Raw genomic sequence first — 27,032 nt, 5'->3', positions numbered from 1 at the left:
TCGATCAACAATATTTTTTTTTTTGGTGAAATTCCGTTGTACAGTACAGTCCAGACTCGATTATCCGAAGCCTCGATTATCTGAAGTTCGATTATCCGAAGGTTTGTATGGGACTTCGGTTAATCGAATCATGAACAAAAAATGATCTTGGAATTAAAAATTCTAAATCACTTTAGAATAGTTTACTAGAGCTCAAAAATCAAAAACGGAACAAATAAAAATATTGTTTTTTGTGATTCGATTATCCGAAGTGAAATATTGCCAAGGCCTTCGGATAATCTAGTCTGAACTGTACTGCAAAAAGTTTTTTTTTTTCGACAAAAAAAATATTTCTCCAATACTTTGATATTTTGAAAACTAAAGATTGCAAAACATCTGGGCAAGAGTAAAATGCATTTTAAAACCCCTTTTTCATTCAAATGTTTAAACCATGCCTTGTAATTTCAATTTTTATATTTTCAAATGTTTAAACCATGGCTTGTCATTTCAATTTTTATATTTTTTTATTTGTTTGCCCGCCCTCTCAACTTTAGCCAGAGTCGAGGCACATAAACTTCAAATAATATTTGCAACGGCCTAAGTTCAAAACAATAACCAAAAATTACAAATCATCAGGGGTGACATTTGCTCTACAAAAATGCTGAAATTTGTATGACCCAATCTCGCCCCCCAGACCCAATGTCACCCCTAATGACGGTATTAACAGTAAATAAACCTTTTCTTGCAATAATTAGTTTAAAAAAATCCTAGTTTTAAGAATGAATGAATTTTTGTATTCCGTCAGAAAATGGTGATCAGCTAACCTTTCAAGCGGTATATGCACTTTGGAAGGAACCGGTCAAGAAAAATTTCAAATGGGGTGAAGAAAAGCCCCAAGGAATCGTTCTCTCTTCTTTGTTCTGCTGTTCGTAAAGCCATTTATTGACCCCTTGTCTTGGGAGGTGCGTATTGGCCCTCCGAAGGTAAAGGTGGCGATCAAGCGTGTGTCAGGTAGGGATTCTCGAAGGTGTGAATATCCAAAGGACTTTAAAGACACATTTTTCCCGTACCGAGATGATAAAGTCTTGTTATGTCATTATGGCGGTTATGAAATATCAAGAAGTTTTTTGAAAACTTTTTCTTACTCTTGTCTATTCCATAGTTATAAGTAATAATTTTTCGATTGAATAACGATTTAAACACAGCTGAAAGGAACACCAAAACTCTGTTGTGCACCTAAATGAACTCATTGTAACTTGATTATTCACAAATAAAACCGAATTGAATTGAATTGAATTGAAATATCAAGAAAATGCATTTTTTAATGTAACATGCAATCATGTACTCAAATTTGGTTAAAATGGAGTCGCTGGACACAAAGTGAATGTTATTTGTAAGATAATAAAATCGTTTTGAGTGATGCAATTTTCTGAAGTGAAATTTTGCAACGACTTCGGTTTGTACTGTACATTTTCAAGCGGTTCGATGTTTTCAGTATATTGTATTGTCTTTAGAAAAAAAAAATCAAAATTTCAAAATTAATAATTTCTAGAATCACCCTAACCCAAGCTACAAACAAACTCTACCACCATACATTCATTCATCCACTCATTGAAGTTCCCGATATACGCCTCAAGTGCCCACATCCACAACGACGACGACGACCAGTTCGAACGACGCAGTGTTGGTTAGTTCAAATCATTAGCAGTTGGAACGTCGAGTAGTGCGGACGTCTCTCTCTTCGGTCGGTTACAGCTCGCGTGTTAAAGTTCCCCCCCTCGCGCGCCAACGAGGTTACCTGTGTGTGAAACAGTGTGCGTTTGGAGACCTCCGCAGGGTGTGGTATTCCAGTTTGGGGCCGCGCGACCTGTTAAATAAGCGTTTTTCGTGCGTTTTGGAAGTGAATTTTGCCCCCGCGGGATGAACAGTTTAAGGGTCGAGCTGCTGGTGCTCGTGGGAGTCCTGTGGCCACTAGTGGTCATGGCCCAGCGAACGCCCTCGATTTCGTACATCACCCAGGAACAGATCAAAGATATCGGCGGAACGGTGGAGATGGAATGTTCCGTGCAGTACGCCAAGGAATACTCGGTCCACTGGATCAAGACGGGTCGCGATCGGTCGGACGTGGTCTTCCTGTCGACCGGAAGTGCGCTGGTACTGAAAGATTCCCGGTTCGCGCTCCGGTTCGACCCGTCCTCGTCCAGCTACATCCTGCAGATCAAGGACATCCAGGAGACGGACGCCGGCATCTACCAGTGCCAAGTGGTCCTGTCGGTGACCAACAAGATCACGGCCGACGTGGAGCTGCAGGTGCGCCGTCCGCCGATCATCTCCGACAACTCGACCCAGTCGCTGGTCGCGTCCGAGGGCGAGGCCGTCATGATGGAATGCTACGCCTCGGGCTATCCGCCGCCGCAGATTACCTGGCGTCGCGAGAACAACGCTATCTTGCCAACAGGTCAGTACAAAACCAGGGGTTCCACCCGTTCAACGACGACGTGAGACTATGCCGCGGGACTCCGGGAAGGGAGAAAGGGGCTTCGTTCGCAGGTAGCGAAGAAGAACAAAAGAGAGCTCCATCAACTCCATGGCGATTAAGGTGGTGTGGAGTGCGCGATGATTCATGTCTTGGCGTTTGGGAGTGTGTGCGTTTCTCGTGTAGAACGTGGAGTAATTGCCAGTGGATCACATCACTTGAGTCCGTTGTAAAATGTGTATATGATGCACTTCAGCATGACGAATATGAAGGGAGATATGTTTGAGAGCTTTGTAGGATTGACACGTTTTGAGCACGGTCGTAAACAATATAAATTATCAATTAAACATGTTGCTTCTGACTGCATGTGTTGAATGAATCATTTCTGTTTGAATTGTATAACGGCAATGCCAGTTTACATTCCAATAAACTTTAAAATTTGAGGTCAAATTTATATTCTTTGAATCATGAACTAAGATATTTATAAGCATTTGAACAGGGGGAAAAGAATAAGCTGCCTCTCGAATCAAGTCCGTCCTAAAATCGTAGTGTTGATAGAAAAAAAAAAACGATAAAAGATGTCAAGCATTTTTCGGCTTTCATATGGAAAATATGTGATACAGATGGGATGATATGCGTAAAATCACGAATGACTCACTTTTCCTTAAAACAAACTAACAGTTTTAGCTCATCAGTTATTTAATTAACGTTCGATGGTTGCTTTTGAAAAGCGATTCCATCTGTAACCAAGTAGTATTATATAATATTGCTTAATTTAAATTCATGAAATAATTATAATATTCTTTAAAATTTGTTTATTCAGTGTGAGTCGGCTAATGTGATGGAAATAGAACCAAATTCTTTAGCTGAAAATAAGCTTGTTTAATGTTTTTCAGAGTGAGATTTTTTTTAATTCTCTAATTTTGTTTTGAAAAAATAGGTTGAAGCGAAGCAACGAAAAGGTTTTTATGTGAAAATATTTGTTTTGTTTTTTTTTCTTTTTCAAAAACGTCAATCTTGAGAATTAATCTTTATTATTTCCCAATTTGAAGTTAAGCATAAACCACCTTATCTTTACCCACACAAAACAAATGTTTTACCATGACTCACAATACCAAATCTGTTCAAATCATATAATTGAGTTAAGTTTCATTCAATGCAATAAAACTGAAGTTGTTGCTGAGCTCTACTAAAAACAAACCTTATAATCCAAGGTACAATCTCATCTTTATCCGATTAAAATTATTAAAAAAATGAGTCTTCGGAAAGAAATTTGCCAGAACATTTTTGTTTCCAAAGCTAATTTTTAATTGATTTGTCTTTTTTATTTGAATGACAATTTTCAAATATGTCCCTACTTAAAAAATGGGAAGTGAAAGAAAAACAACCCTGACGAATATATTTTCTAAAAGCTAAGGCAATTTTCAAATCTGGCCTAGCATGTTCTAAACATGAGCAGTTCTCTACGGAATCGGTCTTTTTTCTTTAATTTTAATTTTTGTATTTTTTAATCCGGCTGAAACTTTTTTGGTGCCTTCGGTATGGCCAAAGAAGCCATTTTGTATCATTAGTTTGTCCATATAATTTTCCATACAAATTTGGCAGATGTCCATACAAAAATGATATGTGCAAATTCAAAAATCTGTATCTTTTGAAGGAATTTTTTGATCGATTTGGTGTCTTGGGTAAAGTTGTAGGTGTGGATATGGACTATCACTGAAAAAAATGATACACGGTAAAAAAATGGTGATTTTTAAATTAACTTTTTGTCACGTAAACTTGATTTGCAAAAAACACTATTTTTATTTTTTTTATTTTTTGATATGTTTTAGAGGACATGGCTGCTGTCCATACAAAAATGATATGAGAAATTTGGATGAGGACAACACAGAAAAAAATTATACACGGGATAAAAAATGTGGTGGTTTTTCAAATCACTTGTTGTAACTAAACAATAATTTCCATAAAACACAATTTCCATTATTTTTTTGATGTGCTAGGGGACATACAATTCCAGAAAAAGCTTTAAAAAATTTACCAATTTATAATTTTTTAAAAATATGGTATCTTTAAGAAATTTTAAAAAAGGTCAAAATATTTTGAAAACAAGACTAACATTTCAAAAGGGCTAAATATTTAATATTTAAAAAGTTAATCCTAATTCCAAATAAAAATATTTTGTTCGAAGATATCACATAATTTCACAAATGTTTCATTTTTAAAGTTGAAGATGTTACATTCTTTGCATGATCCTCAGCAGCCAAAAGCCGTTTCAACGAATTTCAAAGAAGAAAAATGCAGGGAATTGAGAAACTGCGGCTTTTTAAAGTTACATGTAAAAAAAAGATTTATCGCCCATTCTGAAATTTTCTGACAAAAACGCATTTTATGTCCCCTAAAACAAATAAAAAAAACGTGTTTTTTTGTAAATCAAGTTTCAATGATAAAAAGTGATTTTAAAAATCAGAATTTCTTTCCGTTGTAACCTGTTTTTTGGTGTAGTCACCATTCATAGCTACAAATTTGCCGAAGACGCCATATCAAGATGGCCGAAATCTCAGAGAAAAAATACAAAACCAAAATATTGCACAGTTATTTTCGATTGCAATTAAAGTTTAAACAAAACAAAAAAATAATTCGTTGACAGATATTTATTGCATCATCTTTAGGTCGCTCAAAAGAGATGTTTTTTTTACATTACAACATAATTATTTTTAAGTTTAATTAGATCACAAAATCTCTTCTTATGATACATATTATCATATATTTCTAAAGCCTATTTTTACCAACTCCCAAATTGTTATGATAAACTGATATTGCCAAATTCCAAATGCCAAATTGCATTCTTCAGCATAGAGAATGCATGGACATTTTCATAAAAAAGGACAAATCTGTTTTTAAGCTAAGAAATGCTTTTGTACCAATGCGAAGGAATTTAAATTTTGAGGAGTTATGGTACTTTTTTCAATTTTTTAAATTTTGCCATCCAATAACAAATATTTGAAGCAAAACCCTAAACTTCATGGAAATTAAAACATTTCTAGCGTTTTTTTTTTTTCAAAATGTCTAATAGATGTTGGAAATTCCAAAGTTAAGGACGTTTAACAAAATAAACTCTAGATTTGTTTTAATCGCGCTTGTCGGAAATTAAGGAAACTGCATCTCTGTGCTGCAACTGTGTGCTAACAAGGAAAACTAAACGTACACTTTCCTCTCGATAAAAGTAACAACAACGCCAAGCCGTCCAAAGTCGTGACCGCCATCGGTGGGAAAACCGGTTCCGAAACGGTCGCGATCGTTGCCTGTACCAAGAAACGATCCCGCGTGTTTTGATTTCAAACGCGTATAGCCGTAGCCTTCCAGGAACCGAACTGTAAACACTACCGTACTACCGTACTACCCGGAACGATTTGGAAATCGAGATGATCGTGTGACACGTGACCAGAGTTCACCAACCTGCGTAGGAGTGCCGGACCCTGGCGAGTTATTAATTACGGTTCGGTCCCCAAATCCCAGCTGAAGGGCGCAATAAATAATATTTTTCTCGCCCGGGTCCTAACCCAGGTGATAACGGGAATGCCGCATCCAAGTAGGCATTTTTTCTGGGCATTCCTATATGATCCCCGGACAAAGTAGGCTTGGCGCGCTGAAGAAGAATCGATTAGTTTTTGTCCCAGCCGAAGATGGCCTGCTGCGATGCATCAGCATCAAGGGTCTATCGAGCGGTTCTACCGTTGGTTGGTCGGACAAAGCCCCGCCGTGTCCAATCGCGCGCGGCTAGCCATGATCATCAGCTATACAGACTGGCTATAGGTCGATGACTCTTTCTCTCTCAAACTGTGCTGCACGATCAATGGCCAACTAATCTGAGGCTACTTTCTTGCGGGTTCTCTGCTCTCCGTGTCCACGATCTGGTGTATTGTTGATCGTGGACTAATTGAGTGAGTTCGGAAACCGCGCGGAATTGCAATTTCAGTGCGATGGGAAAAAACAGGGTGGTCACTTGGATTTAGAAAATGGGGAGTTAGTTGATACACTGAAAAGTTCCCGGTTAAGTTTGACCAGCAATTTTTCAGCTTAGATTGATCGATTCAACCACAATGGGTGAAACCGACCAACTTTTCATCAATTAAATTCTGAGCCGGGACATCTGCGTGAGCAGAACATGACACGATAACTACAAACAATTTCAAGTTATCGTGGTCATCGCGTCTAGCCCCGTTTTGGTGATATCTGGCGCGAAGCGGAGTGTCAGCTGGCACTAAGTCGCTTGGGCCGTTAATTGTATCAATTAAATTATGTTTTTTTTTTTTTGCTCGATGTCGGTTGATGTGACATAATTTCACTGCTATTTAATCGTCGTTTGGTGATCGCGCTGGAGGTTGGCCGATCCAATGAAAATTGATTGCACTTAAACGAACGAATTTGCCATGCCTTCTGTCGGCTCGAACTCTCTTCTCAAACAATTGTTAGGATTTTGCAGAATCCTACCCGTCTTTATTTGTGGAATTAAAAGTAAACATTTCTTTAGAGCTGTCGTAAAACTCATCGTCCTGCATTGTTTGCCTTAGACAGCAACAGGTTCGTTTACGGCCGCCATAAAAGCGGATCCTGCGATTTGTTTAGGACCTCCGAAAACAACGCCCAAAAAAAGAGGACGAAAAGATGGATCACATCTCCAAAAATTTCTTCGCCCGAAAACCATTGTCTAGACGGTGAAGAAAGAACAACACAACAAATTACAGCACCAGATGCATGCAATCTGCTTTCACCCGAGGTACCTGTTACCTCCGAAGACCCCGTGAAGAAAAAAACAGGGGGCTGCGTGAAGCCCGAAAAGTGTCCGGAGACTCTTGAAGAATCGCTTCGCTACCTTGCATTCTCGGGAGACCTCGGGAAAGGAAATGCGAACGATTATCTCTCGCTCGCTTCTGACAGGTTGAAATTTATTTAAATTACTAAATGGTTATTAATTGAGGCTTTCGCTCGATGCAAGTGGGAAATTTCCAGAGAAATGCTGCTGCTTAAAGCTGAATTAAATCAACACAAGTCGTATCGACTGAAATGCAGTCGAGGGTGCTAAAATAAAAATTGTTATTGCCTGCGATAGAATCTTTGCTGCTGAGCCTTGGGATGGGAGCCATAGTTTTATTGCCACGGAGGATTACACCAAATTTTACTTAGGTAAACGTGGGAAGAGAATTGGGAGAAGGTAGGATTGTCTTTGGGAGATTTTCTTGTTTTGGCGCCAAAATGGTTGAACTCTGGTCCGGATTTAGACGTCAAATAAGTTTTGAATATTATTTTTCTTTTCAGATAAACAAACTAAACAAGAATACAACTTTTCTGTGTTTGACAGCTTACCTGGTTTTACAGCGTGACGTCACGAGAACACACGCACACACATTTTTACAGAGACACACGTACAAAAAATGTAAACAGTGCAGCTAAGCTGTCAAATTTCTAACCTCAAAACCGAGTCGGCGTAAAACCGGTAAAACCTAATTGTTTGCCTAAAAGATTTCTTACAGACATCTTTTACACTGCAATTCTGGAGCAACATTTGCTAAGGGCGCATAAGCATTTTGTCAGCTGGAACTATTTTGCAAATTCCGAGACAACAGATTACTATTTAACAAAAATCCGCAGTGTTGAAAGGTAGCTAGGAAGGCGAGTTTTGTGAAAAAGTTAAAGTTATCCTGAGAATAAGCAAATCAGTTCAAACTGTCAAAATGCTTATCCGCCCTTTTCTCGTGATGCGCAAGATTTTTTCAGTTGTCCTCCTAACTTTACGTTTGTTTTTGAAGTGTTATTATTATGCCTTTTGTCTACCTAGTTTGTCTTATTATTGGCCATCTTATCGTTATCGTTGCCATAGATAATGGCTTCTTAAGGAAAAGCTGCAAATCACTTAAAAAGTTAGCTTCTGAGGCAAATTTTTTAGGACATTTTTTACAATTTCGACGCAAAACAAAAATTTGAGAAGTAATAAATTTTAAAAAATCATAATTGGGTGCTAAAGCCCTATGTCAATTTTTATGTACAACGGTAAAAAAACACGATTAATAACCATTTCTGATCACTTATTTCATTTTAATGCAATTTTTTTTTTTACAAGACAACATTTTTTCGATGGATCAACTATGGTCCCCTTGGAACGAGCTGTCAAGTAGGAGCTTTTCTGTCAAGAAGGACCGCGAGGTTAATTTTTCAAAATTGATTTAAAAATCCATTTTAAACTCTTTGTGGTCGTACAAAGGGTCATTGTACTCAGAAAAATAAGCATTATCGCTGTAAAAAATAATTTAAGCAATCTAAGTTTCGTTTTAGAACCCAATTATGCTGCGTCTGGTTATTAGTGCCATCTAATATGACTTCATTTTTCAAACCGTGATTCTGAACTACAGTCAAACCTCGCATAAGAGCGCCTCGCATATGCAACTTTGCATATACGAATCATTCCACCTGATTCGGTTTTGTCGCAAGAGTTGCATATGCGAGGTACAGGGCCAATGGGATTTTGGCTATATGGGAGACATGGCCTATATTTTTGTAAAAAATCATCTTAACTATACAAATTTACAGTGTTTTGGAATCGTTATGAAGTCAGCTATACAGCTACACCAAATTTACAAGGTTTACGATGTTCTAGGTCATCCGAAACTTCCTCAAGTTAAGGCCTATGTGTTCACCGCCGTACAAGTATGAGGTAGGCGATTGTGACTTTGGTTTTTGACCTCAGATCATATCCAGATAGTCTCAGGGATGTTCAGGGACTAGTCTACCGATATGTGGTGATGTTCTAGGTCTTCTGTAGAGTCCCGGGAGTTACGGCCGATGGGTCTACCGCCGTAACAAGATAGAGGTCAGTGGTTTTTGACCTCAGATCATATCCAGATAGTCTCAGGGAGGTTCAGGGACTAGTCTACCGATGTGTGGTGATGTTCTGGGTATTTTGTAGAGCCCAGGAGTTACGACCGATGGGTCTACCGCCGTAACAAAATAGAGGTCAGTGATTTTTGACCTCAGATCATATCCAGATAGCCTCAGGGAGGTTCAGGGACTAGTCTACCGATATGTGGTGATGTTCTGGGTATTCTGTAGAGCCCAGGAGTTACGACCGATGGGTCTACCGCCGTAACAAAATAGAGGTCAGTGATTTTTGACCTCAGATCATATCCAGATAGCCTCAGGGAGGTTCAGGGACTAGTCTACCGATATGTGGTGATGTTCTAGGTCTTCTGTAGAGTCCCGGGAGTTACGGCCGGTGAGTCTACCGCCGTAACAATCAGATCATATCCAGATAGACTCAGGGAGGTTCAGAGGCTAGTTTACCGATGTGTGGTGATGTTCTAGGTCTTCTGTAGAGTCCCGGGAGTTACGGCCGGTGAGTCTACCGCCGTAACAAGATAGAGGTCAGTGGTTTTTGACCTCAGATCATATCCAGATAGCCTCAGGGAGGTTCAGGGACTAGTCTACCGATATGTGGTGATGTTCTGGGTCTTCTGAGGAGTCCCGGGAGTTACGACCGATGGGTCTACCGCCGTAACAAAATAGAGGTCAGTGGTTTTTGACCTCAGATCATATCCAGATAGCCTCAGGGAGGTTCAGGGACTAGTCTACCGATATGTGGTGATGTTCTAGGTCTTCTGTAGAGTCCCGGGAGTTACGGCCGATGGGTCTACTACCGTAACAAGATAGAGGTCAGTGGTTTTTGACCTCAGATCATATCCAGATAGTCTCAGGGAGGTTCAGGGACTAGTCTACCGATGTGTGGTGATGTTCTGGGTATTCTGTAGAGCCCAGGAGTTACGACCGATGGGTCTACCGCCGTAACAAAATAGAGGTCAGTGATTTTTGACCTCAGATCATATCCAGATAGCCTCAGGGAGGTTCAGGAACTAGTCTACCGATATGTGGTGATGTTCTAGGTCTTCTGTAGAGTCCCGGGAGTTACGGCCGGTGAGTCTACCGCCGTAACAATCAGATCATATCCAGATAGACTCAGGGAGGTTCAGAGGCTAGTTTACCGATGTGTGGTGATGTTCTAGGTCTTCTGTAGAGTCCCGGGAGTTACGGCCGGTGAGTCTACCGCCGTAACAAGATAGAGGTCAGTGGTTTTTGACCTCAGATCATATCCAGATAGCCTCAGGGAGGTTCAGGGACTAGTCTACCGATATGTGGTGATGTTCTGGGTCTTCTGAGGAGTCCCGGGAGTTACGACCGATGGGTCTACCGCCGTAACAAAATAGAGGTCAGTGGTTTTTGACCTCAGATCATATCCAGATAGCCTCAGGGAGGTTCAGGGACTAGTCTACCGATATGTGGTGATGTTCTAGGTCTTCTGTAGAGTCCCGGGAGTTACGGCCGATGGGTCTACTACCGTAACAAGATAGAGGTCAGTGGTTTTTGACCTCAGATCATATCCAGATAGTCTCAGGGAGGTTCAGGGACTAGTCTACCGATATGTGGTGATGTTCTATGTCTTCTGTAGAGTCCCGGGAGTTACGGCCGGTGAGTCTACCGCCGTAACAAGATAGAGGTCAGTGGTTTTTGACCTCAGATCATATCCAGATAGTCTCAGGGAGGTTCAGGGGCTAGTCTACCGATGTGTGGTGATGTTCTGGGTATTCTGTAGAGCCCGGGAGTTAAGGCCGATGGATCTACTGAAGTAACAAGATAGAGGTCGGAGGTTTTTGACCCCAGATCATATCCGGATAGCCTCAGGGAGGTTCCGGGGACAAGTCTACCAATGTGGTGGTGTTCTGGGTATTCTGTAGAGTCCCGGGAGTTAGAGTTAAGACCGATGGGTCTACTGCCGAAACAAAATAGAGGTCAGTGATTTTTGACCTCAGATCATATCCAGATAGCCTCAGGGAGGTTCAGGGACTAGTCTACCCATATGTGGTGATGTTTTAGGTATTCTGTAGAGTCATCACACCATATCGGTAAACCAGCCTATGAACCTCCCTGAGTCTATCTGGACATGATCTGAGTTCAAAAACCTCCGACCTCTATCTTGTTACGGCGGTAGACCCATCGGCCGTAACTCCCGAGACTCTACAGAAGACCTAGAACATCACCACATGTCGGTAGACTAGTCCCTGAACCTCCCTGAGACTATCTGGATATGATCTGAGGTCAAAAACCACTGACCTCTATCTTGTTTCGGCGGTAGACCCATCGGCCGTAACTCCCGGGACTCTACACAAGACCCAGAACATCACCACACATCGGTAGACTAGCCTCTGAACCTTCCTGAGTCTATCTGGATATGATCTGAGGTCAAAAACCACTGACCTCTATCTTGTTACGGCGGTAGACCCACTGGCCGCAACTCCCGGGACTCTACAGAATACCTAGAACATCACCACATATCGGTAGACTAGTCCCTGAACCTCCCTGAGGCTATCTGGATATGATCTGAGGTCAAAAATCACTGACCTCTATTTTGTTACGGCGGTAGACCCATCGGTCATAACTCCCGGGACTCCTCAGAAGACCCAGAACATTACCACATATCGGTAGACTAGTCCCTGAACCTCCCTGAGGCTACCCGGATATGATCTGAGGTCAAAAACCACTGACCTCTATTTTGTTACGGCGGTAGACCCACCGGCCGTAACTCCCGGGACTCTACAGAAGATCTAGAACATCACCACACATCGGTAGACTAGTCCCTGAACCTCCCTGAGGCTATCTGGATATGATCTGAGGTCAAAAATCACTGACCTCTATTTTGTTACGGCGGTAGACCCATTGGTCATAACTCCCGGGACTCTACAGAAGACCTAGAACATCACCACATGTCGGTAGACTAGTCCCTGAACCTCCCTGAGACTATCTGGATATGATCTGAGGTCAAAAACCACTGACCTCTATCTTGTTTCGGCGGTAGACCCATCGGCCGTAACTCCCGGGACTCTACACAAGACCCAGAACATAACCACATGTCGGTAGACTAGTCCCTGAACCTCCCTGAGGCTATCTGGATATGATCTGAGGTCAAAAACCAAAGTCACAATCGCCTACCTCATACTTGTACGCGGGGAACACATAGGCCTTAACTTGAGGAAGTTTCGGATGACCTAGAACATCGTAAACCTTGTAAATTTGGTGTAGCTGTATAGCTGACTTCATAACGATTCCAAAACACTATAAATTTGTATAGTTAAGATGATTTTTTACAAAAATATAGGCCATGTCTCCCATATAGCCAAAATCCCATAAGCCCTGTACCTCGCATATGCGTGCTTCGCATAAGAAACCCCCATATGAGTTGCATATGCGAGGTTTAACTGTATTGGTTTTTAAAATATTAAGTATTAAGAGTAACATTTCAAAGGACTGAAAACACACACTTTGAACAACCTCAAATATTTGGCTGGATTTTTCAATTTCGAAATTATTGTTATTGCAGAAAATTTCACTGTTTCTCAGGAACCAGCAGTCCAATCGACGATGTCAAGAAATTGTAAAAGCTTTTTGAAGAAAAAAAATGCGGGGTGCTTTTTCTCCAAAAAGTATTTGTACCTAAATGTTTAAAAAAAAGTGGACATTTTTGGAAAAATACCTCAAAAGCTTATAGAGCAATTCCATGTCATAGGAAATCGTTTGTACCCAACTCTCTCCGATATCATATAAGCTATTTTTGTGTATTTGGAGCCAGTTGCCTTCGACAATGATATTTGTGAAGGGCGTAAGTTATTTAAATATTTTTGTTTTTCGTAATTTTAATATTTCTGTATGTCAAAGCCGTTGTATCCAACGATGCCAGATAATTTTAAAGATCTGTATTTTCCTAAAAATAAATCTGTATTTTAGTTCTATCATGTCAAATTCGGAGCAACAGAAGAATTTTTTAAATTATTAACAGCACATTTAACTTTTTAATCATATTAAAGCATAATTTAATTAATGAACCGTTGAAATTTTTAAATATAATTATTTTTTTTAATCTGTTTATAGATTTTTATGATTTTTGAGATAGAAAAATCTGTAAGATACAGATTTATCTGTATATGGCTGGTTTTATCGCTTCAAAAAGTCTCGACGAGCATTCTGAAAAAAAAAATGCACTAAATTTAAAAAATACACACTACTTTTGCAATATTTTTTGAATGTGAAGGGTCAAAAGTCACATTTATTGGTAAGCCCACGATTTTTTTTCTGCATATTTTTGTTGGTTTTTCAAATCACTGGTTGTCACTTAAAAATGATTTTCAGAAAACACTATTTTTATTTATTTTTTTCATGTGTTAGGGGACATAAAACGCCATCATTTCATAAAATTAAAGAAAATGCAAAAAAAGGACCATTTTATGATTTTTTGAATATATGGCAATATATTCAATGTTACACCCTTTTGAAAAGTTAATTTTTATTCCAACATTTCACTGAAGTAATTTATGATTGCGTAATTAATTTTAAATTAAAAAATGGAATCGAAATAATTTTTTGACCCTTTTTTCATTTTTGTTTTTTTTGAAGGATTACTATTTTTTCAAAAAATAGCATAACTTGGTCGAAGATTATTTGCCTATCCTGAAATTTTCTGAAAAAAATGCAAAAAAAACAGGAAATGTGAAATTTTTGAAAATTGTGTGAAATAAGAAAAATTCACAATTTTAAGGTGTTTTTTTTTTAAATAATTTCTTGCCTTTAACTATTGAAATGTTCATTTTATCAAAAAAGTGTTTTATCATTTTCGATTGCTAATTAAAGTTTGCATCTGAAAATGATTTTTGAAATTTAGTTTGACAGTATTTTAGATCTTTTTTTAAAGAATTCACATTTTTTTTCAAAAACTCATTGCACTGGTACCAAGTTTTACATCATCCTAAACTCTAGCGCAAAAGATGCCTTTTTAAAGCCCTAACATAAATCAAAAGAAATCAAAAATTATTTAATATATATTTTGGGAATTCAACTTTATGTAATGAAACGTCAAATAAAAAAAACTATTAATTTCCGTGTGTAAATTTTTTGTGAAAGGTTCTAATCATAACCTAAAACCTTGGCGAAGACATCAAATCGATCAGAAAATCAGATTTATATTTTTTATAATATTTCACAGATTATATTTATTCAAAAAGAATTTCCATATTTATTTTCAATGATAAAGAACGCTAAATTAATGATTATGAACCCTTCCTCGGGGTGGGTCAAACAGAAAAGCCACGTCCAACAAAGAGAACGCTCAAAATGAAAACTAGTCATAAATTTGTTCTCCGACGGACCAGAACCAACCAAATAAGGGGGACGGCTGAGCGGGCAAGGTGAAAGTTAGAATTTTTTTAATTTTCGATAAAGAAATGCGTTTAGAACAGGGGTGACCAAAGTATGGCCCGCGGGCCAAACGTGGCCCGCGTGGTGATTATTTGTGGCCCGCGGACCCATTTTAAAAGATCATGTAAAGTGGCCCTTTGACCCATCTGCAATATGATTTAATAATTCTAAAAATATAGTTTATACTTTTTTTTAGCAACTTTATTATTTATTCATTTTAAAGAAATATTAGTTTATCCATGCTTTGATCCCGACTGATCAACACAAATATTTTTTACGAAAAATCTAACTTATATAAAAATAAAATATGATGAAAAAAATTAATTTCGTTTAAAAAATTTAACATTTCTGAAAATTAGTTATAAAACGTTATAATTTTACTAAAGTAGAAAACTGTAAAAATTGCAAAAACAAAAGGTTTTCCATGCTAATTAAAAAGTACAATGCACATTTTTTTTCTGGGCTGAGCCTTAAACTTATTTTGCACTTAGAAACTTTTCACCTAGAGACTCGAACTTAAGACATTTGGGTTATGAATATAATTGACTAACATCTGATGAAGGCTTACCAAGATTTTTTCAAATTTTAATGAAATTGGACGAATAATTGTTGCAAAACCCTTTTACAATGATTTAACATATTTTTGGCACTTTATACATAAAAAATCACAAAATGATCAACAACCCCACGACCTAAACCAGACCGTTGTTTATAAACTTCTATCAAAAATATTTACAGCAGCCTAACCTCATTTCAATGTTTGTTCAGGCATGCAACTTTCAATGAATAGCCCATGGATATTTTTTAGCATTTTTAATTATTGTGGGTTTTAATAAATTTGAATTGACTTATTGGAGCTATTTTGATTTTTTTATCTAGAAAGCTGTCCCTTTTTGTTATCTAATATTTAAATGACAAAAAGGTAAAAATATATAGAATTATTTAAAAAACTTCAGCTGATCAAAGTATTCTCAGTATTTAGGTTTCAAAAATGTTATTCAATTTTTTTAATAATCATTTTTTCACAGTTGGCCCACATGCTCATGTGAGCTTTAAATTTGGCCCGCCATTCAAAAACTTTGAGCACCCCTGGTTTAGAAGGTGGAACTTTATCGCACCTGGATATGTGATTGGGAATGGGTTCAAGGGAAGTAACAACAAAAAAGGTGTGGAATTAACACGAAATTATCGGGAACAGTTAATTAGTGGGACCTTTCTTGATGACCCCACTTTATTTTTTGGGTGCAGGAAGTTGCTGTTCAAGAGGAAAAACATTAATTTAGATTTTGAGTTTTAGCAACAAATAGGAATGCTTTGTAGGTTTACTTTGTATTTCACGCTAAATTTGCCTTTTTAAAAACAAAGTTGAGTTGTTTGAATGCCTATAAGTCCAAACAGTAAATACACGAAGCATTAAAGGCCGATATGCAGCTCAAGCGAAATTCAATCTGAATTGAAAAAGGGAAAAATACGTCTAGCAAAAGCCAACAAGTTAATCCAATTTAGATTGTCAAACCCATCGAAATCTATTAAAACTTCTATTACCAAGTCAAACATCACGTGTCATCAACAAACCCGCATGATTTGTGTCACTGTTCCCAAGCTAGTTCCACACACTTTTATTACACTCCGAGAAAAAAGTTGTATTTTTCTTTGATGCGTACTCCTCCGCCCAACACTTTTTCCCACTCGCGGTCATTGTATTCTAATTTCAGTTGCCGCGCTTATTTGTTCCTTGAAGTAATAACAAATTTAAATGAGACCAGTAGCAAGAGGCAGTGCTGCCAGTCGTCTTTTACTGACAGCCGCTGCGCGGCAAAACTGAAAGCAACGGCGTCCAGACCAAATTTGTCACGGGGCTTGAGTTTTGCTTTATTTCATGCTGCAACGAATGCAGTTACGGTGCAGTTTTAATCCAAATATTATTTCAAGGGCTTACCACCGGGGAACAGATCTTCGCCGGATGACCGGTCGCGCAAAATAGAGGTTATGTTAGGGAGGCAATGAGAAAATACATCACGAGAAAATTGTTCGTTTTTTTTCTGCTGGAAAGCATTTGTTCGTTATCACTCTAGTGTGAAATTCCCCTCGGCGTGCGTCTTTTCAAAACTTCCAAATCCATAAACATAAACCGTCTCTATTTCGGTGTTCCATCAACAACCAAAAAAAACAGAGCAAATACAGACAACAAGGAATTATGACATCGAAGCACAATGCACCGTTAATTGGAAGAATTTTATTCCACCTTTCCTCCCGATTTTTACCTTTGCCGGTTTCGATGGTGGAATTGCACACTCACTCTCAAAATTGTGCCATTAAAACCAGTCGAGGGGATTTTCGATTAGGCCGCAAACCACAAAAACCAAACGCAAAAAGGGCCCCTAACCTAACCTCACACTTTTTCTCTCCCCAGAAAATTGCTTTCGCGTCCGGCCTGCCCTTAATAACAACGACAAATTTACAACTTTTCCGCTTAGTCGTTTTGATACGATTGTTATTGTTTTATGGCCGCCGGGGATAGCTGTCTATCAAATAAACAAATTAACATGCATATATTTGCTCCGGGCTTTCCCATCTATTAAACCCCGAAAAAACAACCGTTTCGAAACCAAACGGGGGTTGCAAAAGGTGCTTTTTGTAAGAAATACCATCGAAAAAAAAGATGGCGCCCAAGGGGCTAGACAGTAGCCGGCGCGCGGTGGTTTATGACGTTTGGCCGCCACCCGCACGATTTTGTTTATGCGTGTACGTCGTCGCCCCCTTTAGAAACATGTGCAACCCCTTTGTTTTTTCTGTGTTTGGTAGTCACGCGAATCTGAAATTAAAATGTCTTGGATTTTTCCTAAACTCCAACCCTACTCCAGAAACGTCGAAAAGTTAACTAGTCCCGTGGACGCGTCGTCGCCAATTTAGATAATTTCTAATTAGTGGTGGCGGGACCCTTCGGGAACGCATCCTAGGAACGATTTCCAGGGGGACTCGAAGCGTGAAATTACTACAAAGTTTTGAGGTCTGGGCCATCACGACCGGCCGACTAATAATGAAAAGAGTGCGCGCGCTAATGGTCACGTTTAAGGGGACACTTTAGGCGCGCGGGAAAGGTGGTGTGGCCAGCTTGGCGTTGTTTACGAGCAGTTTAAGCTGGGGCACCGCCTTTATCAAGATGGGTGCGTGAATGAGTACATGCGGCTGTCGTTGGCAGTGTGTAATTGGGGCGAATCACGGAACGAAATCTTGGTTAATGTTTTAAATTACACATGAAAAAGTAATTTTGTAAAAGTTTTAAGGTTCCTTTAAACAGAATTGCATTCCGTCGACAAAATCATTTTGAATGTTATTAGTCTTTCAAGAGCGGTTAAAAAAAATCTTCAAATCACATTTATTGAAAATCAAGTTCGTTTCCAAGGATACTAGATGACACCTGCAAAAGCAGCCTCTTAATTTTTTTTAACTTTCATTTTTTAAAGGGTTAAAATGGATGAAAATAAACATTTTTATGCATGTTTCTATTGTGAAATTGTCTCAGAACAACCGTCCCCTAACATGACAGTTTTCGTGAGTTGCGCGTATCCACCGACAGATGGCAAGTGGGCCTCGTCGGAGTACGCCCATAAAATACGCAACTCGAAATTAGCATGGGAAACTTTTTTTTCGTGACGGCTTTTGTGGCACGCTCACTTCAACAGTTCTAGACTAATATTTGAACGTGGCGTATCTCTAAACAAGTTTTTAAAGAAAATGATTCCATAATGCTTATTTTGTCATTTTAAACCAAAACAAGGAAAACTATATTTGATTAAACTATTCGCCATTTTCAAAAATTTGGCTAGATAATACCGAAGGCCGCCATCTTAGGCCTACTGGGCCCACAAAACGGGGTACGCTCAATTTGTATGGGAGCTGTCAACATGCTCCCGGGCTGTCTCAGAAACACGAATGTGATAAAATTATCACCATAAAATGGGGTCAAAGGGGTCCCCCGAGCAAAAAATTAAAAGCAAAAAAATCACTAAAAGTAAAAGTGTCTATTTAATATGTTAAACTACCTTACCCAAAGCGTTCTTAGTCTCAGATGATAGTCCCAGATGTCCCCTACAAGCTGCAGGTCGAACCGAGTTGAGTTTTAAAATTGTGCATTTTTTTCACTAAAATGCCAATAACTCGCTTTAGATTCAATTAATTGGAATGCTTCTCCCTGCATTTTGTTGAATTTTCTAAGCCCTTTCAGATGCTTTTTGAATTTTGAAATTAAATTGAATGTTGCCTAAGTTATAGCCTTTTTAAGATTTTTGACGTTTTTGAACCTTCAAACTTTTTGTCCCGATTTGCCCCACTTCCCGTTGACCTAGAGTGCTCATATTTTGGCCAGATGCTAGTTTTAAATGTACAAACAATCCCTGAAAATTTCAGGCAGATTGGTGAGGTCCAAACGACGTCCCATACAAAGGGGTAGAGGTGGGCAAAAATAGAGCGAGCCGCTCAAAGAGCCGGTTCACTAAAAAGAGCGAACGAACCATGGCTCACAAAAAAAACCGCGGTTCTTTTTTAAACTCCGGTCTTTTGAAAGAACCGTTCCAAGATAGAATGATTTTTAAACTTGTTATAAATATAATTTATCGAATTTCGAACAAATTGCATCACGAAATTTGTTTTTAGAATTGAAAATGCAATTCTCAATTGAAAAATAATTGCTTATAAAAATAATTCCCAAAATAGCATTGCTGCCAAACACCACTTTAAAGTTTTCAAACTTGTTTTCAGTTTCCTACTTTTCTTTGAAATTCCAAAAGTAAATGATTTTCTAAACAAAATTAAAAAGCTTTTCTTTATATAACTGATCGTACATTAAAGTATCATCCGAATACAAAATTGAGCATTTGAAATTGCATAGCTTGTAAAATATTACCCAAAATCTACTAAATAGCTGAGAGAAAATGGAAAAAAAAATCTCTTGCCTGATTAAATTTCAGTGTTCATAGACTTCATCGATTAAATCAGATTTTAGAAAAGAGTTTGCAAAATCACACAAATCTTTTTTATCAAAATTTTGAAAAAGAGCGAAAGAGCCGTTCAAAAGAGCGGCTCTTTTTAGTGAGTGAACGAAAATGAGCGGCTCCTAAAAAAGAGCGGTCTTGCCGTGGGTTTTGCCCACCTCTACAAAGGGATATGCCCTGTTCGTGGACTCGCTCTTAATATTACATCATTTATGATGTAATATTACCTTGATTAAAATTGAAAAAGTGACATTACAACGAAAAAGTTGTAAATTTACTCCTTTTTGTGGGTAAAATTACAACTTTTTTCTGACATAAAAGATGTACTCATTCACAGATGTAATATTACCATGATTTTTTTTACTGTGTAACAAATATATAAAACCTGAATACTAGGATGTCTCGAGACGGTCGATTTTTCAGAACATGTTTTTTTTCGGTTGCTTTTAGGCCCCTGAACAACCCCCTAAAATTTGGGAGCGATTGGTTGCGTTCATGGGTCTCGTGGCGCAGGGGTAGCGGCTTCGGCTGCCGATCCCGATGATGCTATGAGACGCGGGTTCGATTCCCGCCTTATCCACTGAGCTTCTATCGGATGGTGAAGTAAAACGTCGGTCCCGGTTTCTCCTGTCTCGTCAGAGGCGCTGGAGCAGAAATCCCACGTTAGAGGAAGGCCATGCCCCGGGGGGCGTAGTGCCAATAGTTTCGTTTTTTTGGTTGCGTTCACACTTTGCGCATTGCATTTCAGTTTTGTATGGGAATTAGTATGAAAAAACTTTTTACATTTCGATTTTTATCATTTTAATTTTCAACTAAATTTGTCAAACCAATATAATAGCGTTAAAATTGAGAAAATTTTCTAAAACTTTCCCCAAGAAAGTATTGTGCTATCATGCTCCTGTCAAAAGATACAGCGTACTCAAAACTGGTCTAAAACGTGATTTCCGAGCTAAATGTAAATGTTATGATTTTTAGAAACCAAGGCTTGAAATTTAAAATTTAGTATATTTTTATTTTTTGCCAACCTCTCGACCTTGACCGTAGTTGGGAGACAAAAACTTTAAATAAAATTTGTACCAGTTTTAACAAATTAATTTCAGTTTTTGCAGTCTATAAAAAATGCGTATATAATTTTGATAAACTTTTATGAAAAAAATCAAACATTTTTTCTATCAGTTTCAGCAGTCTTTAAGCTAACACAACAAAAAATAAACTCAAAACTATTTTATAGTATTTTGTAAGCTGAATAATAGCTTTTGGCGAAACGGCATTTGACGAAACACACGTGAATTTATTTGAAATTATTTGATATGTGTAAATCAACATTTGGATTCAAATCACACATTTTATTGCGATATTTATCATTTCAAAAATCAATTCCATGCCTGATTATCAATCTAAATCACCCCTAATAACCGTGCCCGTTTCGCTTTGTCCCCGGGTGTAACCCTCTCGACCCCCCATAAAATAACCGATTCATTGCCATAACGAATAGCTAATTTCGTCCCCCGGACCGGAAGTAGCCATTTACGTTCCGCACATTGCGCCTCGTGCCGTCTCTTTCACTCTCACACATGCCCCAGACCAACCCCGTGCGCTTCGATTTCAAGTTCGAAAGGGTAACAATGCATCATAAAAATATATACACTTTTTTAAAAATTGGAGAGAAGCAAAATATGTCGTTCACGTTCCCTCCTCCTTTCAACGGGCAATTTAGCTTCCTTCCTGCCTTCCTGGATCCGAATCTCTTTTCATCAACACACACACACACACACACTGCACCTCTAATTGCCAGGTTTCAAACAGCCCATTCATCTGTGCCGTGCTCTCGTGATTCCGCCGAACCGTATTAGTTACACAGGGAGTGCTGTTAAAATTTGAGGAAGGGGTCCTGACGAAGGACCTCTCACTGGGAGTTTGGTGCTGCCGCGGCAATTAGCATATTTTCACGTGTATTGAGCCGTGACGAATCACGCTGATTAGCACCTTTTCAATCGCTGAGTGAACCGTCGTTTTTTAAAGGGGGTAAATTGTTATTGTTGCGCTGATATTGAGCAGAGACATCTGGTGGGGGAAACGGGAAAACGCCTGAAAGGCGACTATGTCGGTGCAGTTTTGTAACAGTTTTAAAACAGTTGATAATTCTTTCAACGGTTTGAAGCTCACCACACCACATTTGTTAAACTTTCTAGCGAAAGGGAAGCTAAACCCGAAATGCAAACGATGGGCTTAATCAGCTGGATGAGAGACATGTGACATAATCCACTTACTGAGTTTCAATTGACTATAGCTTTAGCTAGTTTCTGGGCAAGGGCATTTATGTAAATCGCATTTGATCGTCCCGATCCCCTCTCTCTCTCTCTGCGCAGCTTGTTTCCCAATTGAAGTTTTTCGGGAAAGTGCCAGCTGAGAAAGCAACAGCACCACAACGCAGACCCATTCAAACTCAAAAGTCTGTTACAATTTCCGGGCACTGCCTTTTGTGACCAGACTTAATCTACTTAGAGCGTAACCTCAGACACAAAACAACCACCCATCCCTTCGGGTTTTTGAGCGGAAAAAAAGGTCCCTCTGCCAGAGGGTCCCACAGATCGGAGCAAAATTATCACACTCACGGTGAAATTTTTCTGCCGAGCAGAAATGTTCTGTTACCATCTGATGTTTTGTTGGGCATTAATTTTATGCCTATTTAAGTCAAGGCAAAACTATTTTTTTTGGTCTAGGATGGCAAACCGAAAAGAAAAAAAATCGGGACGAAATAACTGTTATTATAACTGCATTATCCTGATTGCGATCCCTTCGAGGGTTGATCCACTTATTGGAATGATATTCTCTGTTTTGCCGGTAGAAAATTACTGGGCTGTGTGTAAGGGATACAAGGATTCGATACCGATCTATAGCGTGGCTAATTTGGAACAAAAATACGGTACGAATGTGACTAGTTTTGTGTCCAAACAGGGAGTGTTCATCGGAAGGTGTGTTTGAAGGATTCTTTGTATAATTACTATTGGTAGAATATGTTTAGCATGAATGTTTATCAAAACTCTCCAAAAAATAATTTGAGAAATGTTTGAATTCAATCCAGGTTATTGTACATTATTAAGTGTTTTTACAATTTTTACTAGGGGTTTAAAATTCTTTATTGATATTTAGTGAGTCAATCACGTCAAGTTTATCTAAATTTTTAATTTACGAATAAACATCAACTCTTGCTTGAATCATAACTAATAAAAGCTACAAAGTATTTAAGTTCTGCAAACGTTGTTTTTATGTTTTTATTTGGTGAAAACCGCTTCAAATTAAAACATCATGCACTCAATCAATTTTTCTAAAACGAAAATGTTTGTTTTTCAGATATCTGTAAGTGCTTCGAACATCACTTTACTCTAAAGCTATTGTTTGAGGGTTTGCTCTGATGCTTTTAGCAAAGTTAGTCATAAAAGGCGTGGTTTGAAAAAAAAATTAACCTAAACATATTTCAGAGAAGTTTTTTAGATACTCTATTGTGAACCACCCTAATTTTCAACCAATCCAAAAGTTGTCTCTTCCCATTTGCAATAACTCTTTTTAATACACAAATACTTCAAAACTGTTATTTTTCCGGAAAATCAAATTTCTATTAAATTTTGCGATCTGGACCACTAAGCATTGGTTTCTTCATACAAATATAGGGGCTGTCCATACAAAAGTTCCATGAAAATATTCGAAAATCTGTTTCTTGAGAAGGGATTTTCTGGTCGATGATAGTGTGTTGAACAAAGTTATGAGTTATCATCGGGATTGGTTACATGCAGAATCATTTTTCTAAGTTGACGTTTATCACAAAAACCTATTTTGGGCAAAATTTACCCTCTTAGATTTTTCATAATTTATATGTGTTAGTACTGTTATTTTTGTTATGTAAAATTGAATTGTCAATTAAAACAGTTCAGTTCAGTTGTTAAACTACTTACTTTTCGTGTCATTCCTGAATGACGAAACGGCGTACTTTTCTTCACCAAAAATAACAGAATCGAATAGAAGTTCTGAAAAGGTCGACAAATGAGTGCTATAAATAATAAAGATAACACATTTTAAAAACAACGGAACGGAACGGAACAATTGCTTTTATGAAGAAGAAGGCAAAAAATACATGTTTCAAAAGTACCTAAACTACTCTAAAGTGATTTACAATTTTTAAAACCAAGATGGCGACCATAATGGCGGTTACGAAGTTCTGATAAAATGCATTTGGTTATTTTAAGGACAATGAATCATTCAAATTGGACTAAAACGGGGTCGCAGAACTCAAATTTGATGTTAAAAGTAAGAAAATGAAAAAAACACGTTTTTTTTTGTTCGTGATTCGATTATCCGAAGTCCCATACAAATCTTCGGATAATCGAACTTCGGATAATCAAGGCTTCGGATAATCGAGTCTGGACTGTAATGGCTTTGGGGAGACTTTTAAGTTTTAAGAGTTCTTCATTCCAATGCTTTTTGAAGATCAAAAATTGGTTGAAAAATGATTTTTTGGCGAATTTTTAGATCGAAGCCCGTCTAGAGGTGGGGCTGGGTTGTAGAGGGTTAATCCCACATTTTGAAAGTTACTGGAGCTAATCTTCAGTTTTTTTCTTCTAATTGTTCATAAATGGATTGCTTTAATTTTAAAATATTATTTTTTAAATTGAGGACAAAATCAGTGTGGTATACAAACAATTAACTTGAAATTTTAAAAATAAAAAATATATTTCATTCAAAAATCCTTAGCAGCTGAAGTAGTTAAAGTACATTGAATTTCCATGTGTTTTGTTAATTTGAGAGAGATCTGCGCGATGCAAAAAGGGGATCAAGTCTTCTCACTCTTCCCTGAACGATTATTTAACTGATACAAATTTCAGTAATTCAGAAAAGGTTGGTTCTCATATTACATTTTATCTCATCTAATAATTGTTTTACGACTGAGAAACCCATCACCACCTAGAATAAATCTATGTTGTAACATTCAAACAAAAAATATAAATCATATTTTAACGAAAAAATTTATGGATTCAAAAGGTGTATTTTCCTCTTTTCATACAAAAGAATAGCTGTTTAACGCGCATTTCATGTGCACCCATAAATTACCGTTTTCAAGTTATCATCCTGCAACAAGAGTGTGCCCATTGTGCCCTTCACCCTGGGTTCCATTACACTTCAACAAGAGGGATGACACCCTCTGCCGGGCCCACCCGAAAAAAAGTGCACTCTTTTATGCTTTACCTCTCTCTCGAAAAACAACCCAAACCCATGCTGCTTCCAAGCCCAGGCCAAAAAGAAACGACAAAAAGTTAACTCAAAATTGCGCCCATCATCACGCCATCAACGCCTGCTATGGCTAGACTTCGTCAGGAGTACCAGAAATTGAAAGAGGCTTGTCATCACCACCCGCGTCTGGTGGCGTGGGTCGACGGTGCGCTACCGCACCGACTGCAGTGTTGGGCTGGTTGCATAACGTGCAGGGGTGACCGCCCCCCGAAGAAACGGTCGCGACGCGTGATTGATGTCAATGCGGCAGTTGCCGGCCGGTCTTTTTTTAAAGTTACATCGAAGTAAACATTCGCTCCATGGTAACGTTAGGGTGGAGTGGGAGGTTAGTTTGCGAATCAATGGCCAACTTGGACGTACCTGCATTTTGAAATTTTTATGTTAGGGAAATTTCACGCTTCGTGGTTTTATAGATAAGATATGTGTCCTTTTATCGGAACACCCATCTAGCAACTGTTACCGGGCTTTCGTAGTAAAAGCAGTAACATTATTCATGAGCACGTTCCACCCCATAACAATAACATTATTGGAAACCTTCCGCCATCTGTCCCGACACCTTGTCCTACCACGCGGGGCCCGATAGAGCAGATAAAACGGTTTGACAAATCGCTTATAACCGCAAAAAAGGACTCCTTACTGCACCGGAAGCACTTTTCCTAAAACTCTTCAGCTCTTTTTTTTCCTCTCCTTTCGTACGCCATGTGACGCTTACACGCATAATGTGAGGTAATAAATTCTAAAATTTGTTTTTTCTCCTTCGTCCTTCTCCTGCAGGTGGTGCAATCTACACCGGAAACGTGATGAAGATCAACTCGGTCCGGAAGGAGGACCGCGGCACGTACTACTGCGTGGCGGACAACGGCGTCAGCAAGGGCGACCGGCGGAACATTAACCTCGAGGTGGAGTTCTCCCCGGTCATCACGGTTCCGCGGCCCCGCCTCGGCCAGGCCCTCCAGTACGACATGGATCTGGAGTGCCACGTGGAAGCGTACCCCTCGCCGGCCATCGTGTGGATCAAGGACGGCGTCTACCTGTCCAACAACCAGCACTACAGCATTTCCCTGTTTGCCACGGCGGACGAGTTCACCGACAGCACGCTGCGAGTCATCACCGTCGAGAAGCGCCAGTACGGCGAGTACATCTGCCAGGCCACCAACAAGCTCGGCCAGAACGAGGCCAAGGTCGAACTGTACGAATCCGTCATCCCGGTTTGTCCACCGGCCTGTACCACGTACTACGGCGGCGATGCCGGAGCGATATCCGTGTCCACGTTCCTGCTCCTGGTGACCGCGTTGGCAGCCCTGTACTAGGGACCCCTCGGGGAAAATTCGCACAAACAGTAGGCCACGCCCTGCGACGCAACGACCGGCCAGCAAAATCCAATTAGAATCCGCGTAGGCCAACCTTCCAACTCACCCCTCCCGAAACGCTGTGCGAAACTTTTGGAAGCAATTTTTAACTACTAGAGCAATACCGCTACCAATCACCGAGCAGGATTAGATTCTTCTCGGCCAACATCCAACAAAAACAAGTGTAACATAAAAGATTAACAAAAGTAGTGCTATAAGATAAGCGGCGACGACAATTGAAGATGACATTTAGATAACGAATCTCATGGTTTGCAATTCCAATTCCGTAACAAAAATCGAAGCAATAAGAAAAAAAACGAATCTCCAGGAACCACTAGCAACCGTCCAAAGTGAGCTCCACCGTCCAAATACACACACACATTCCAACGACACATTTGCATATTCTACTTTCATTTATCATCTTCCGAGTATTTTTTTTCTCTGTAATTTGTAAGATAATGCGTCGTGAACGAGTAGAAATTTAAAAACGATTCATTAAAAATGCCACAAACATTGGATAGCATAATGATAAAAAAAGAAGAAGTGAGTGAAAAAGATGATAAAAAATGTGCATTTTAGGTGAAGATCGATTGTCTTAAGAATAAAGAAAGTTTTAAGAGAAAAACAATAAAACATGTTTTTTTAATTTTATTCCCATGA

General features: G+C 38.9%; 1 protein-coding gene across 1 annotated transcript; it reads left to right on the top strand.

The window, feature by feature from the left end:
• Positions 1-1,681: 1,681 nt before the first annotated feature.
• On the top strand, positions 1,682-27,032 carry LOC120424190 (lachesin). The gene is made up of 2 exons (XM_039588249.2): positions 1,682-2,437; positions 25,798-27,032. Exons 1-2 carry the CDS (start codon positions 1,900-1,902, stop codon positions 26,331-26,333), a joined length of 1,074 nt encoding a protein of 357 aa, XP_039444183.1. The 5' UTR covers positions 1,682-1,899; the 3' UTR covers positions 26,334-27,032.

This window comes from Culex pipiens, chromosome 3, assembly GCF_016801865.2.
Source record: "Culex pipiens pallens isolate TS chromosome 3, TS_CPP_V2, whole genome shotgun sequence".
NCBI lineage: Eukaryota > Metazoa > Arthropoda > Insecta > Diptera > Culicidae > Culex > Culex pipiens.
Note: the sequence above shows the minus strand (reverse complement) of the source record. Positions and strands in the feature narration are given on the sequence as shown.